Here is a 15091-nt window from a genome sequence, read left to right as displayed (position 1 = left end):
ACTTTAAAATTAACTTACAGTAAGGGTTTTTACTTTGTAATTCTGAAAAAGAGTTCAAGTAGAAAAAAGTTACATACTAATCCACCTGCTGCACAGGCAGCAACAAGAGCTAGTTGACCTCCTTCCTTGATTAATCTATTGGCAGCTGTTGTTACTAAACGAACTCCAGTTGCACCAAAAGGATGTCCAAGAGAGAGGGAGCCACCCCAAAGATTAAATTTTTCAATAGGTGGAGCACCAACCTAGAAATTCATAGAAATACGTATGTTTAACAATTCTGTTTAATTTTTAATCTTAGATTTATTTTTATTATCATTTTTTTGAGACATTATAAATCAAATAATTAACTTATGCCTTTCGAGGAGGAGGATTGATTTTTTGAGAAAAATTACAGTGATCAATATTACATTTAATAGGAAATTTAACTACTAGTCTTATATTCAGATAATTTATAAATAAGACAAACCTTAAATTAAACTGTTACAAAGATGCTTACTTCTAGAGCATAACATTTAAGAGGCGAAATTGACAGAAAACAGTATTTTCAAAATATTTAGTAATTAATAGAACCATGCGAATGCAGAAGAATCATTGCCTGTCCAAATTATAGAAAATTTCAATTTCAATTGATGTTTTATGGTTGTAAGTTTTTGAATTGGGCTACTTTTCTGCCTGACACTACATAAAAATGAATGTCCCAAAATTTTCACCGTTAAATTCTGCAATATTTAATAGCATTATTTATTAAAATAAAAAGATAGGGATCGAAATTATAATCTTTTGATTCTTAAAATTACTTTTAAAAATCCACATTAAATTTTTTAAAAAAAATCTGAATACACAAAAATTAGGTTAAAATAAATTTAATTAAGAAACTGTGAACCCTATTTGTCTACCAGCTGGTAACACATTGTAGAAATTAATGACTTCAATCATTAGCATTTAAAATATTCTAAGATTAAGAATGTTTGACCAGAAGAGATGAAGAAAAACATTTTTAATTAACTCCAAACTATAATTTATGTTGCAGATTTATAATCAGAATTATTTTTATACTAAAGGCAATAATGTTATGAATATAAAGCTTGATGTAGCAATATTTTTTAATGTTTCCATCTTTTTTAAATGATGAAATACAATGATTTGTGAGGAAAAAAAGTTATTTATCTAAATAAATCATAGCAAAAACGTTAATACCTTTTGTTTACGATTCAAGTAAGTTTGTGCAAACCAATCAGAATCCAAGGCTTTAAAATTTGCTAAAATCTGGCCCTGAAATTAGGATATACAAAATTTAATTCATTGAATTAAAAGAGAAAATTGTAAACTTCTTAAATTTATAACTTACAGCAAAAGCTTCATGGAACTCAAAAACATCAATATCTTTTAGAGTTAAGCCAGTTTTATCTAGGATTTTAGATGTAGAATATGTAGGCCTGAAATGATAAAATTCCTATGTTTTAAATTCAAGTAGTATATATATTTAATACCATAACATGGAAAAAAATTAAACTTACCCTAAGAGCAATTGGTCTTTGGGATCTTGTGCAGTATAAACAAAATTTCTGCAAGACAAAATCTTTTCAATGTTTGTTATTATCACATAAAAGATACCATAGTAAGTAGTAGTTTAAAATATAAGACAAAAAAGTATACAAAAGTCTATTAAAAGTTAACTTATAGAAACTAAATCCTCTGAAACTTTTTGAAAAAATTCTAGGAAATTATCTATTTCAACAAGGTAGAGATTTTTCATAAAAAAAGTAAAAGCAGTTTCAGTAAATTAGTTTTAGTACATAACTTCTATTCAGGGCTGACATAATTCAAATAATTTGATTTCTTTAAAAAAAATTATTAATTTAAAATAAATCTTGTCAAAAATATTTTTACTCATAATCATTTATAAATATATTATTTAGGGTCTGATTTCATTTATAAGGTTTATCCTTAGACATTATGAAATAAATGTGTATGTAAATTATTATATTTTAAACTAATAAAATTAGAGACTAACAGTGGTTTGAAATTGCTAAATTATATTTCTCCATTAGCCGTGTGTAAAATAATTTGCTGGTAATAAACATATTTCAATATACCCATTTATTTACCATACTATAACACCATTATAACTTAAACATATTTGAATTATACCCAAATATAAAACTAAAACTCATAGTTATTGTATATCAATGATGAAAAAGACACATCTAATTTTCCTTGTTCTGGGCAGAGAAACTTCAGCCAGTTGTGATTTTTAACTTTTGTGCAATTTTTTTATTACAGCAAAAACAATATCATCCTTCTCACTGATGCAAATAAATTTATTAAAAAAATTTGTACCAAAAAAGAAAAATAAACATATTTTTAAAAAAATACATTCATGTTTTTAATAGTGGTACACAGCGTTGCGAAAATTTTAGAATGGGTACACAAAAGTCAGAAGTTTGGGATACACTGCTTTAATGTATGCATTCTAATCAAAATAACTTTTTCTTCACCTGATATTTAGATGAAAAATTGGCACCTTGTCTGTAAAATTTTGGAATGTTTAACTTGGACAAAAATAACTATTTTATTTTTCAATGATTAGTTTGTAATAAATAAATAATAATTTTTGATACATTTTAATCAGAAATATTAACTGTTTTAGTTATATTTTACCTCAAGATTTAGTGGATACAGGGTTGCCACAGGCGACTAAAATGCAACTATGGCAACTTTTTTTGCCTGAAAAGGCTAAAAAAGCAACTATTTTCAGGAAAAGGAGACTATTGGGAGACTTTTCTAAACTCCTAGCAATTTTTTTTTAAAGCATAAATTGGGTGGAAAATCTGCACCCCACAAGATAGTTTCTGAACACACTGAACTTTTTTTTTCTTAAAAAATAAAAAATTTTGAATTGCAAATTTGAGTCTTCACTTTTTAATTCACTCTGCACAGACTCAATTCACAACCTTTAGTTTATTTCATTTCTCGATCGCCTTTTCAATGATTATTGCTACGAAATTCCGCATGATTTTTTTTTCTTCAAAAAAAGCAACTAAAAAAGAACTATTTTTAATACGATGATATTACGATGTGTGAATTTCGAATTTGAATAATCACTTTTCACATATATATATATAAACAAAATTTTCGTCATATTTTTGCTGAATTTTTGTTCTTATTTAGGCAACTAATTATTGGCTACTATTTTCATGTTTTAGGCTACTAAAAGCAACTATTTTGTTCATTTTTTTCTGTGGCAACCCTGTGGATAAATATAAAAAAATCTGATTCAAATCAATCTGATTTTTTTTATTATTTTTTCCACCTTTATATTATATTAATGTTTAGCCAACATTTATATTAATCTTTAAGAGCGCTAATAATTAATAAGTTAAATTTTAATTAGTTTAACTCATATGTTTAATATAACAAAAGCAAAATCTTCTGTTTGTCAATATTATAATATACATTTATGATAAAAAAAAATTCTTTTAGCATACTCACAAAGTTTTCCCATAATAAAATTGATAAATAAACTAACCTTAAATATGCTTTTGGTTTTAAGCCCAAAGAGAGAGCTTTTTCTTCTGTCATCAGAAGACAAGCAGTTGCACCATCAGTCTGAAAAAGTTAAATCATAAGAACATAATTGTTAAGCTAAAAATTAACATTATTCATATAATCATACCTAGGCAGAGCTAAACCTATCATTTAGGTGAACCTAGGCAATCACTTAGAAGTGCCAGTGAACCCAAAATTCAATTTTAATTTATTATTTAACAAGAATTTTTTAAAAAATTTTTTTTTCACCTTTTCTACATGCTTTGGTGCAGTGTTCCTGTGAAAAATAAAATTTGCATAAAATTGGAAAAAAATCAATAATTTCATAGAATCAGATAGCAAAAATTTCTTAATTTAATTTTCCAAATTTAGTGCAATTCATTTATTTTGCGAGGTTTGTTAATTGCGTTTAACAATTACCTCTACATGCTTTTGGTACAGGTAAATTAAACTGGCTAAAAATTTATTAAATTTTTTTTTTAATCATATTGCAGAAAATAAACCTTTTAAGACATCAACACTCCTTATTGCGTGCGTATATATATAATATGTACACTACCGGTCAAAAGTTTGCGAAAATTTTGAAATCTACGAAAAAATGGTCTAAATTTAAAAGTTCATAGAACTGCGAAAAATCATTCAAACTGCATGAAAATTTGATATGTTCTAAAGTGAACCCTCTACATTTAGTTACATATGATCAAATTGCAATACTTTATTTTTTGTGAACTGAATCCAGCTTTTCATCATGGGTTGTTTCTTTGGTGAAAAAAGTTGTTAAGTTTGAACACCTGCCAAACTTGCAAAAAATTTTTTTTACACTTTCTGTTAATAGAAAATAGTTATTTCAACCGTTCTATGTAAGCCCTAAAAATTTCAGATCGATTTGATTTTTTTTGACGAAGTTATAGATTTTTGAAAAGCATGTGTACTTTTCTCGATTTTTGAGCATTCCACATATGAGGTCTTTTGGTCTATACATCTTCTACCAAAGAACTTTTTAATTTTAATGTTTTCTATATTTTCAACTAATTAATATTGATTATAAAACAAATATTCTTATTCATTATTGTAATTACAAAGAATTTATTATGAATATAATTAAAACAATATCTCATAAATGTCACATTTCATCGAAAATTTGTTTGTTCTTGCAAACGATGCTCTGATATTTCGAATCGAAATCAGTTATGGAACATTTTACAACAGGAATGGAACTCTATATCACTTGAAGTGATTAATGGTTTGTTAGATCGAATGCCACGCATATGTAAGGCTATAATAAAAGCAAAAGGTGGATGGTTCGAGGAATCTAAGATTTAAATGTTAATTTATTTAATTACAAAATACGAATAAGAATATGTTAAATATTTGACCTGTTGTAAATAAAATAGTTAGTAAAAATGCAAATTTTTCATACTATTGATATTATTTACTTAGAATTATTTATGTAATTATTGTTATAACTTTTTATTTTAATTTAATGTAAAGTAAAAATATCACAACAAAACTAATACATATAAGCAATAAATATAAACAATAAATATAAACAATAAATATAAACAATGATGAATAAGAGTATTTGTTTTATAATAAATATTAATTATTTGAAAATATAGAAAACATTAAAATTAAAAAGCTCTTTGGTAGAAGAGGTATAGACCAAAAGACTGCATATGTGGAATGCTCAAAAATCGAGAAAAGTACACATGCTTTTCAAAATTCTATAACTTCGTCAAAACAAATCGAAACGATTTGAAATTTTGAGGGCTTACACAGAACGGCTCATATAACTATTTTCCATTAACAGAAAGTACAAAAAATTTTTTTTGCAAGTTTGGCAAGTGTTCAAACTTAGCAACTTTTTTCACCATAGAAACAACCCATGATGAAAAGCTGGATTCAGATCGCAAAAAACAAAGTATTGCAATTTGATCATATGTAACTAAATGTAGAGGATTCACTTTAGAACATATCAAAATTGCATGCAATTCGACTGATTTTTCGCAGTTCTATAAACATTTGAATTTAGACCATTTTTTCGTAGATTTCAAAATTTTCGCAAACTTTTGACCGGTAGTGTAGATTTTTTTAAAAATTTAATATTCAAATTACTACTTATTAAAATTTCAGCTGCAATTGTAATGTTTATTTTCCGTAAAACTTAAAACAGTGGTGCACTTTTTGCTTTGAAGTATAAGAAAATGAAATATTGAAACTCACGTATCCCTCTGCTACTGATGCTCAAATGTGTTTTTAAAAAAAACTAAACTTACACTCTAAGCAAATTTACACTGTAAATCACTAAAATTGCTTTTTGTTAAATTATATTTATAAATAAAGCTTAATAAATGGTTGGAAACTGAGGGGAAGGCTGATCAGAGCTAAGTTTTAAATGTTCTTGCCTTGCAAATTACAGAATTTCAGCTATACAAATATTGATATCAACCTATATTTCTTTTTATAAACTTTAAAAACATTCTTATGAACTTTAGAAAAATAAATTTAAAACAATTATGTAACAGAGGGAGACAGTAAGTAAATCATCCTTATTTTGTCAAAGTTTTATTTTCTTAAAATAAAGCAAATATAATGACAATTTTTAAAATGGCTAGCTTATCTAAAAATAGACCATTCAAGGAGCCATGAGACCCATTTTATGTAATTATGGCAATGAAGTGGAAGTAACAGAATGCAAAAAATCCTGGGAGAATATTAAAATGTTCGATTTTCACCCGAAAATAATTTAAAACTATTAGATAAGCTGTGTTAGATATTACAAATAACACAATTTTCACAACATAAATTAAAATTATTTTCAATGAACATTTGGTTTAATTGTAATAAAATAAGAGGCTAAGAAGGCTGGGCAAGCAATTTAGCCTTGCATTAAAAAGGTATTACACTGACGTTATTTTTAAAATACTAATTTTTATGTGTATGCATTTACTAACTAAAAACATTTGGTAAATTAATTTGAATGCTTAAAAATGCTATTTGAAATTTTATTTTGGTAATTAAAATTATTTATGCTCATCAAAAGTGCAAGTTTTTTAAAAATGACCCTTTTATATATATACCCAGAAAGCATGTAACCTTACGACAACCTTGTGTTTTAACTTTATTTTCATTGTCACGAAAAGGTTTGCAGTAAAAACCTTTTTTCAATGACGTAAAAATATTGCAATTTCCTACCTTTCCTCCTTAAAGGAAAAGTAAATGATTTTTAAATCTTTTTTAAAAAATATTGTTATTTGGGTTAAAAAGCAAGCAAATTGTAAACCCTATTTTTCGCATTTTTGCTTGCTGTCATGATTAGATTAGCAGAAATATTAAGCGAAAACCTTTTTCAAAGGAAACGAAATAAAGCAAATATTAACCTTTTCAGCGAAAATATTAATAAATAATTAGAAAATATTTTGCAAAGGACCTCATTTAAGAGAAAGCAAATAACCGAGCATAAGACCATGTTTTTGGATTGTTTCTTATGATCTGCGAAAGTACAATACGAAAAATTTCTTTCTTACATACGAAAGGTTTCTCGACACAAGTATAAGTAATAGTTCTTTTTTAGAAACTTTTCATTCAAACAATCTCATTAAAAAATAAATAAAATTTTTAAAAAAATTTAATCTGGAGTTTAAAATTGACTCTTCAATATTTTTTTACAAATTTTACTTTTTTCTCGAATTTGGCTTTAGGGGTCCCATGCTTTACGGTTCCTTTAAAATGTCTGGCCTTCTCTCGTTCATTTTACCTCATTGCAAACCTAGTTATGGTATAGCAATAAAATATCCTTGAAGAGAAATTTTATTTAAAATATTTATATACAGAAAAAATTCGCCCAACTGTCTATTGTGAGCTAGAGGGTCATCGATATTAAGACTCTACGATTTATGACTAACGAGGAGTGATGGTGAAAATAAAATCAGCATTGTGCACCTACCGCCTTTATTTCCCTGACAAGCTGGTACCCGCTCTAAAACTGGGTGGATTCAAAACCTAGACCCACAGTTTTTTCCATCATATCTTTGGAGTGAATTTAAGAACATTTTGTTCACAGAACTCGATGTATAGTGTGCAAAATAAAAGACAGACCACACTGAATAGATTTTGATCTAATGATTGAATTTTCACGTTTTATAACTCAATCTTCATTTTTCGAAGGGGTAATCTCATTAATTAGTGCAGGCGATTATTTAAGTTACGAAATTAAACACAAAAATGTGTTTTCCCTGAATACCTTTCATACCTGAAACATACCTTTTTTCCGACGGATTCAGATTTTGACTCCCAAAATATAGGGGGTAGCCACAATCTGGGGAATATTGTCCCTATAGTTTGATCATGAGGGTGATCCAAAGTTTGGCTGCCTCTATCTTAATTTTATATTTTGCATATTTCGCCACATATAGAGACCTTTTTAAGCGAGTTAAAAAAAATTTGAAAATAATTTTAAAATTCGTTTATCCAAAGATAATTGCATGCAGAAAATAAACTTTGGTAGATATTTACTACTTTTTATTACGTTATTAAATAAATGCTGGAAATTTTTGAATTATAAGGCATACAACTTTTTATACAATTTTTATGTATGTAATTTTACATGGCAAAATACAAAATCGAGCTAAATCTATCGAATTGTTCCTGTATATATTTAAAATTCGATTTCTCAGAAACTATTCAACCGATTATGCTCAAATTTTGCATTGCGTCAGGTGAAATTACATATTTTAAAAGGATGTAAAAATTTTATACCTCTTAACTTAAATTTTGACACTGCTGTAAAAGATTTTCTCGAAAAAGTTTATAAGTAAGCAGGTATGTAAATGTTCAACCATTCCTGAAATTTTGCAGCAGTTTTTTCGTGTCAAGAATTTTTTCTATACATTATCGGCAAAACACTGTTGAAAATAAAAATTTAAAATAAAAAAATAATGTAAAAGGGACTAATATAAAGAAAAATAAGTCTTTCTAAAAGTCTGTTTAATTAAAATTTAATTAAGTCGTTAAAAAAATCGGAAGATATTATTTTAAATCTATTCTCTTTCTTTTAACGTCTTATTTGAATTATCAAACAAATATACGTCTAAAATATATAAAATTAAAATGGAAAAGCAATAAATAAAATTTTAAGCGAAGCTCTTTTAAAAACTAGAAAAACTTCCATTAGCCTTATTGTACCGAAACTTTGAGGCAATGCTTAATGTTCAAACTTCAATATCCTTATTCAATTAAAAATAGTAAATAAAGGAAAATGAAATAAAAGAAAAATAAAACAAAAGAAAATGAAAAAAAAAATCTCACTAAATTTAACTCTTGAAAATTATTGCAAACCCCTGATTCTTCTCACTCTCAAAATGCTGTCTTAAAAACTGTTGCTTACGTCATGCGCAAATTTGTACTAATATTACGGCTACTGATCATTTACAATCTTGGAGTTTACTTGCTTGATTTAAGTTTAAAATTGAAGTTTCTTAATAATATTCTGTTTTATTCTTCCAAGTTTAAGATGTTTCCCTTTAGTTGATATAAAAAGTAGGTACACTGTTTAATTGCATTTCATTTGCCTTATTAAGTATTTAATTTACACATTGTTATTTATTTTTTTAAGATTATCAATAATTAATATTAACTTAAGAATTTAAAACTTAAATTTATGCTTGGAACGGCCTTACCCAAAGGATATTAAATGGTTATTATGCTCCCTTCTTAATTTCAGTAAGTTTCAAGTAAACACTGAAACTATAATTTAAATTTAACTATCAATACTTTCATTTATTACTGTTATTACTATTTTACCTTAATTTTTTATTTTATTTATGAGTTGCCGATAGATTTAAGTAAATAGCATTTACAATACATTTATAGTTATTATAAAAAATGGAAATTAGCACTAACGTTAGTTAGATTTACATTAATACCAAAATATAGCCCAGCAAATAAAAATAATATTTCAGAAATTGAAGATTTATCCACATTAAAAAGTTTTATGAGGTTCCAGACTACTTATCAGGATTTTAAAATCGAAACTGTGTATTACTATAATTTGAATCTGATTTTTTCCAAACGTAGCATTTATAATATTTTCTTAACCCACTTTCGAGTGTATCCATAGCTAGAAGATTGTATTTGTAATTTCGGTAACTTTCCGATTAGCTTAAGCACTTTTAATTTCAAGACAGGATAATACATGTTTTATTCATTTTCTAATCACCATAAGTAGAATTGATTGCTTATAGGAATAATTGTGATTCATTTTGAAATTGGAATTCATTTGAGAAATTTGATTTTTATAATTGATCAAAAATCGTCGAATACTGTCAAGTTTCGAATAATAGCCATTAAAATTTTTGTGACCGGTACTAGGACACCCTGGTTCAGTTTGTATTCAGCAACAGGGAAGATAACGTGATCGATTGTGCTAATTGATGGATTGCTTCTACCACAAAATTTTCGGAACTTGAATGTAGTTTATCTATTGATTCGACTTCATATTTATATATAGTGCGAAACAAAATTACTCGTCTTAAATAACTTTCAATCTAATACGTAAATGGTTTACGTCTTGAGTCTCAATTTTTTTTTGTTCGAGGACCTAATCTTGTACATGCTAATTAATTTATACAAACGATATTTTAAGTTACAGAACAAGAAGAAGAAAAAAAACGATTTTTTTTCTCCTATGGATTTGAATTTTTGATCCTAAAAATATGGAAGGTAGTCAATATTTTAAAAGTTTTCCAGCCTGAAAATATTGCCAAAGTTGTTTTGGCAGGAGAGCGATTGAATGTTTGGATCTCTTAATGTTAACAAAGCTTTTTGAGTATTTCGCTGTATTTGAAGAGCTTTTTTAAGCGAATCATGAAGTTTTTGCACACTATTATAAGATTCGTTTATCCAACGATAATTCTATGCAAAAAATAACTTTAAATAAATATTATTTTTTATTTTATTTACTAATTGTCGAAAACACTTTGCATTGCAAAATATAGAAATTTTTTTCCATAATTTTTAAGAAAGTAATTTTAAAGGCAAAATGAGAAATTTGAATTAAATCGGACTAATAGTTTCTAGGTAGTCAAATTCTAAAAAAAAGCTGTTTATAGAAAATTCGATTTCTGAAGAACACTTCGATTGATTTCATTCAAATTTTAAATTTTTGATTTGCTTTAAAAGTTACACAATACGAAATTTGCAAAAAGGAATTTTAACATTAAGTGATTCAAACTTTCAACCGCTCTCCTTCATAAACTGTTGATACCATATTTTGCAGATGGCAGGTGCTTCTCCTGTTTTAAGGGTCTAGGAACTGAATCCCTCATAAAGTTAGACATTCAAACAAATAAGATCGATTAGTATTATGTACATTAAAATCCGAACAATAGATAAAATATTTTCAGGGTTTTCCTTTTTTTGCGCCCTGTTTATACATAAGTGCATACATCGTTATTACATAGCGCATATATGCGTACATATATTGAACATATATAAATTGTGTATATACGTACAAACGTACGGGCGTACAAATATACCCACATTTACATAGATACATATATATGTTACGGGCAATGTAATTATTTAGGTCAGTATTCATAATGCTTAGTTATTATGAATAATGACCATTAAAATTGGGCAATTTGATAAATTTGAATTACTTTACGATAATTTCTCACATTGCCCGGTCATTATAAATACCGCTATTATTTCTTTGGGCACTTTGATTAATTGACAGCAATGGGACAACCACGTGCGTGTGGTGTGATTCTGGCTGGCCAATGTTCACCGGTGAATGTTGACAATCAAATTAGTCGCTTTGGTGAATGTCCGAAATATTTATTACATCCAATTTGATACTAATTTATTCGTGGATATAATTACATTTATTCGATATTTTAATACTTACTGACGATAGATTAGAACAAACATCAGTGTTTGGAGTATCGGGCAAATATATACCGGGCAATGGCACTTGACTTTAAAAAAATATCCGTGTAGGGTATACCGGGCAGTGGCACTTGACCTTAAAAAAACATCAGTGTAGGGTATACCGGGCAAATGCATACCGGGCAGTGGCACTGAACCTTAAAAAACATCAGTGTAGGGTATACCGGGCAAATGTATACCGGGCAGTGGCACTTGACCTTAAAAAAACATCAGTGTAGGATATACCGGGCAATGGCACTTAACCAGACCTAGTGTGACTAGACCTTTGGTAAATGTCCGAAATATATACTAGGTCTAGTGCCACTTTTGCTATAACTTAAATGTTTAAAAAAAATTAAACAAAGCGTTTGAATCAATTTTGAACTGATACCGAAATTATTGCTTTAAAATTAAAAAAAAATAATAAAAACTGCGCCAGATAAGAGTAATAGAAGTAGTTGCTTTATACAGCGCATGTGCGGGAAAAAATTTAAAAAAAATTATGCAGCTGCATCTAAAAGTGAATGAATATCCCAAGACACCCTGTGGCTGTGTGTGACACAAATTGCCCACTTGACTTTTAGCATTATACATAATGACCGGGCAATGTAATAATTGCAACATAATTTATCATTTTGTCATATCCTTTTGGGCACTTTTTAAATTGCCCGGGCATTATAAACAATGCCCAATCATTTACATTGCCCGAGACCTATACATTATATATTCATATAAAGTATACGTGTATCTGCATATATGTGAATTAACGTACATAAGATTATGCATACTTATATATACTACTTAAAGTATATATATAATAATAAAAATAAATGGACCATTCTATATAAGTTTTCATCTAATGATCGTATCTTCACATTCAAGGACTCAATCTTAAAGGTTCGAGAGGATGACATATATGCTAATTACTTAGTGCCCACGATATTTAAAGTTACGAAATCAAACACAAAAACATACTTTCTCTGAACAAACATACCTTTTTTATGGTGTTTCTTGGGTTTTTGACTCTCAAATTATAGGGGTGGCCGTAATCTGGAAAAAAATAGTCCCAATAGTTATAGTCAGAAGAGCGGTTCAAGGTTTGTGCCCCTTAATGTTAATATTTTTTACGTATGAGACCACATCTTGAAAGACCACACCTTAAATTAATTGAAAATTTTTTTGCACTCAATTAAAAAATTCGTTTGTCCAAAGGTAATTCCATGCAAAATATAAATTTTAGTCAAAATAATTGTTTTTAATTATTTTATTCAATGATAGTCTAAAAAATTTTGAATTTAAGTTAAACATTTTTAAATGGCAAAGCGCAAAATTTGAACGAAATCAATCGAATAGCTCTTAATAATGTGACTTTTTCAAAATTCAATTTTTCAGGAACTATTCAATCCATTCTACTCAAATGTTGTATTTTGCCATTTAAAATTTCCTTCTTTAAAATGTCATAAAACATTGTGTACTGTAATAATCAAAAATTTTTTGGCTATTATAAAATAAAATTTTAAAAAAGCAAATATTTACTAAAAGTTATATTTTGCAAAGAATTATCTTTGGATAAACGAAATTTATGTTTGTATGCAAAATTATTTTAATTCGTTTTAAAAGTTCTCAAGACATGGTGAAATACTCAAAAAGTCAAATTAACATTAAGGAGTCTAAGCTTTGGACTCAGACCTCACTATTGGGACGATTTATTTCGGATTGCGAATACCCGTTGGACGGCTCGTTTGACCAACCTATTATTAGGACCATATTTCTCAGAGTGCAGCTACGCCCTACATTTTGTGGGTCAGAAATTTGCATCCGTCGAGAAAAGGTATGTTTTTCAGAGAAAGTATGTTTTATTTTTGTCTAATTTAATAACTTAAAATATGGTTTGCATTAATTAATTAACATATTTGAGATCCTTTGAAACCTTAAGATTGAGTTCAAGAACGTAAATATTGGATCACCTCGCAGTAAAGTGAACTTTAAAACACTGTTCCCAGTAGAACACCAAAGTCAAGGATCACGGTCAGTGTGTGGATGGGTGATCACTTTGTTCAACCTACAAAGGAGCCAAAGGTGTGCGGTATCTATCCTAATTAAACTTTTCAACCATTAAGATCTCGATTTCACTCGCAGGTCGTCAAGCAGGAGATCCATCCCCTCTGCAGAGGATCAAAATTGTGTTGACATGTCTTCATATCATCCTCAGGAATGTTTCCCAACTCTACACCAATAGCCCATTGTTCATCGTTAGTGCGACATAGACCAACAAAAACAACCGATCAAAACATTTTCAGAGTGGTCTGCTTTTTGTTTGCAACAAATAATTTATTCATTCTACGTTCATATGACATACAATGTACTCACGTGTGCATGTACTAAATGCATGTACTATTTAATAACAATGTTATTCATACAACGATATTTAAAGTGACCACATAAGTATAATTATATACTGCGTGTGTATGCATGTATTTTTACTTATACGTGTGTATGCATGCATTTTTATTTATACGTGTATATGCACCTGTATACATATAATGTATGCATGCGTTCCTGTAGGTACAATATACGTTTGCGTCCATGTACGTACATACAATTCATGTGTATATGCATAAAATTTCATTCAATATACGCAAGTACGCTCACAAAAATTTCCTCTTATTTTTCAGAGAAAGGAGAATATCTGACGAGGAAGTAATTTATTTTAATGAGGATTGTTTCGCTAATTCCTTCATGTTAAATATGTTGTATATTCACTGGTGGTTATTATACCTATAATATCATTTGTTTATGTATTGACGAAATAGTTGATTATGGTGTATCAGTTTTGTATTATTCACTAATGGTTATTATACAAATAATATTTTTATATAACAAAATACCTAATATAATTATGGCATATCTGATTTGTACTAATACACTTGTCATATACTAATTGTTATGATAATCATAATATTTATTTGTTGTTTTGTGTTAAAAAAAATATGTTTGGAGCTTCTACATTCATTAAACGATTTCTTTTAAAAAAATATTTTGTTATCATTACGTTTCCTACATTTATCATATCATACATATTAAGTAAGAGATAAATAATCATTTGCAATTTATTTATTTTGACAGAAGAAGATATTTCATGTTAATTTTCTTTGATATACAAAAAACTGAAAATTTTTGCACTCATCAAAATTTCTCACACCGCATAAATTTCCGAATAAGAAAGACGAAAATATGCAGACTCTCTTTAAGTATTACATATGTTCTATTTATTTTATGTTTTCATTAATCAAATCGTCAAATAAAAAAAATTTCATATTAAACGATATTTTAACTTGTAAATCTCTAAGTTCTAAAAGCAAAGTAAGTCAGGCTGATAAAAAATGACTGTTTTCCCCAAAATAATCAAGCAAAATAGATGGAAAGGAGAATTTTTCTCGGATTGAGAAGCTATAAGAAGTAAAATATAAAACGAATAATGAAACGCGCCGTCACACAATCGTGGAAGAGATGACATCACGTTCAGTATGACGTTTTAGCTGACGTACACTAGCAATAGTATTAAATTGCATTGTCAATGAAAATCTCATGACAAGGTAGATTTCAGATGACCATA

General features: G+C 27.9%; 1 protein-coding gene and 1 long non-coding RNA gene across 2 annotated transcripts in view; one reads left to right on the top strand and one right to left on the bottom strand.

The window, feature by feature from the left end:
• The window catches only part of Mtpbeta (mitochondrial trifunctional protein beta subunit), a 33096-nt gene that overhangs the window by 2471 nt on the left and 15534 nt on the right, over positions 1-15091 (bottom strand). The window contains exons 10-14 of the mRNA XM_071182352.1: positions 3530-3609; positions 1518-1565; positions 1349-1436; positions 1198-1272; positions 78-242 (exon numbers count right to left, since the gene is read on the bottom strand). Of these exons, the coding sequence (XP_071038453.1) occupies positions 78-242; positions 1198-1272; positions 1349-1436; positions 1518-1565; positions 3530-3609 (456 nt within the window). The remainder of the gene's footprint in view (positions 1-77; positions 243-1197; positions 1273-1348; positions 1437-1517; positions 1566-3529; positions 3610-15091) is intronic.
• Positions 8979-14510, top strand: LOC147810995 (uncharacterized). The gene is made up of 2 exons (XR_015433087.1): positions 8979-9087; positions 14151-14510. It is a non-coding gene; the product is annotated as an uncharacterized LOC147810995 (long non-coding RNA).

This window comes from Parasteatoda tepidariorum, chromosome 4 (assembly GCF_982258835.1).
Source record: "Parasteatoda tepidariorum strain Cologne lab strain chromosome 4, Ptep-v5.0, whole genome shotgun sequence".
Taxonomy (NCBI): domain Eukaryota; kingdom Metazoa; phylum Arthropoda; class Arachnida; order Araneae; family Theridiidae; genus Parasteatoda; species Parasteatoda tepidariorum.
Note: the sequence above shows the minus strand (reverse complement) of the source record. Positions and strands in the feature narration are given on the sequence as shown.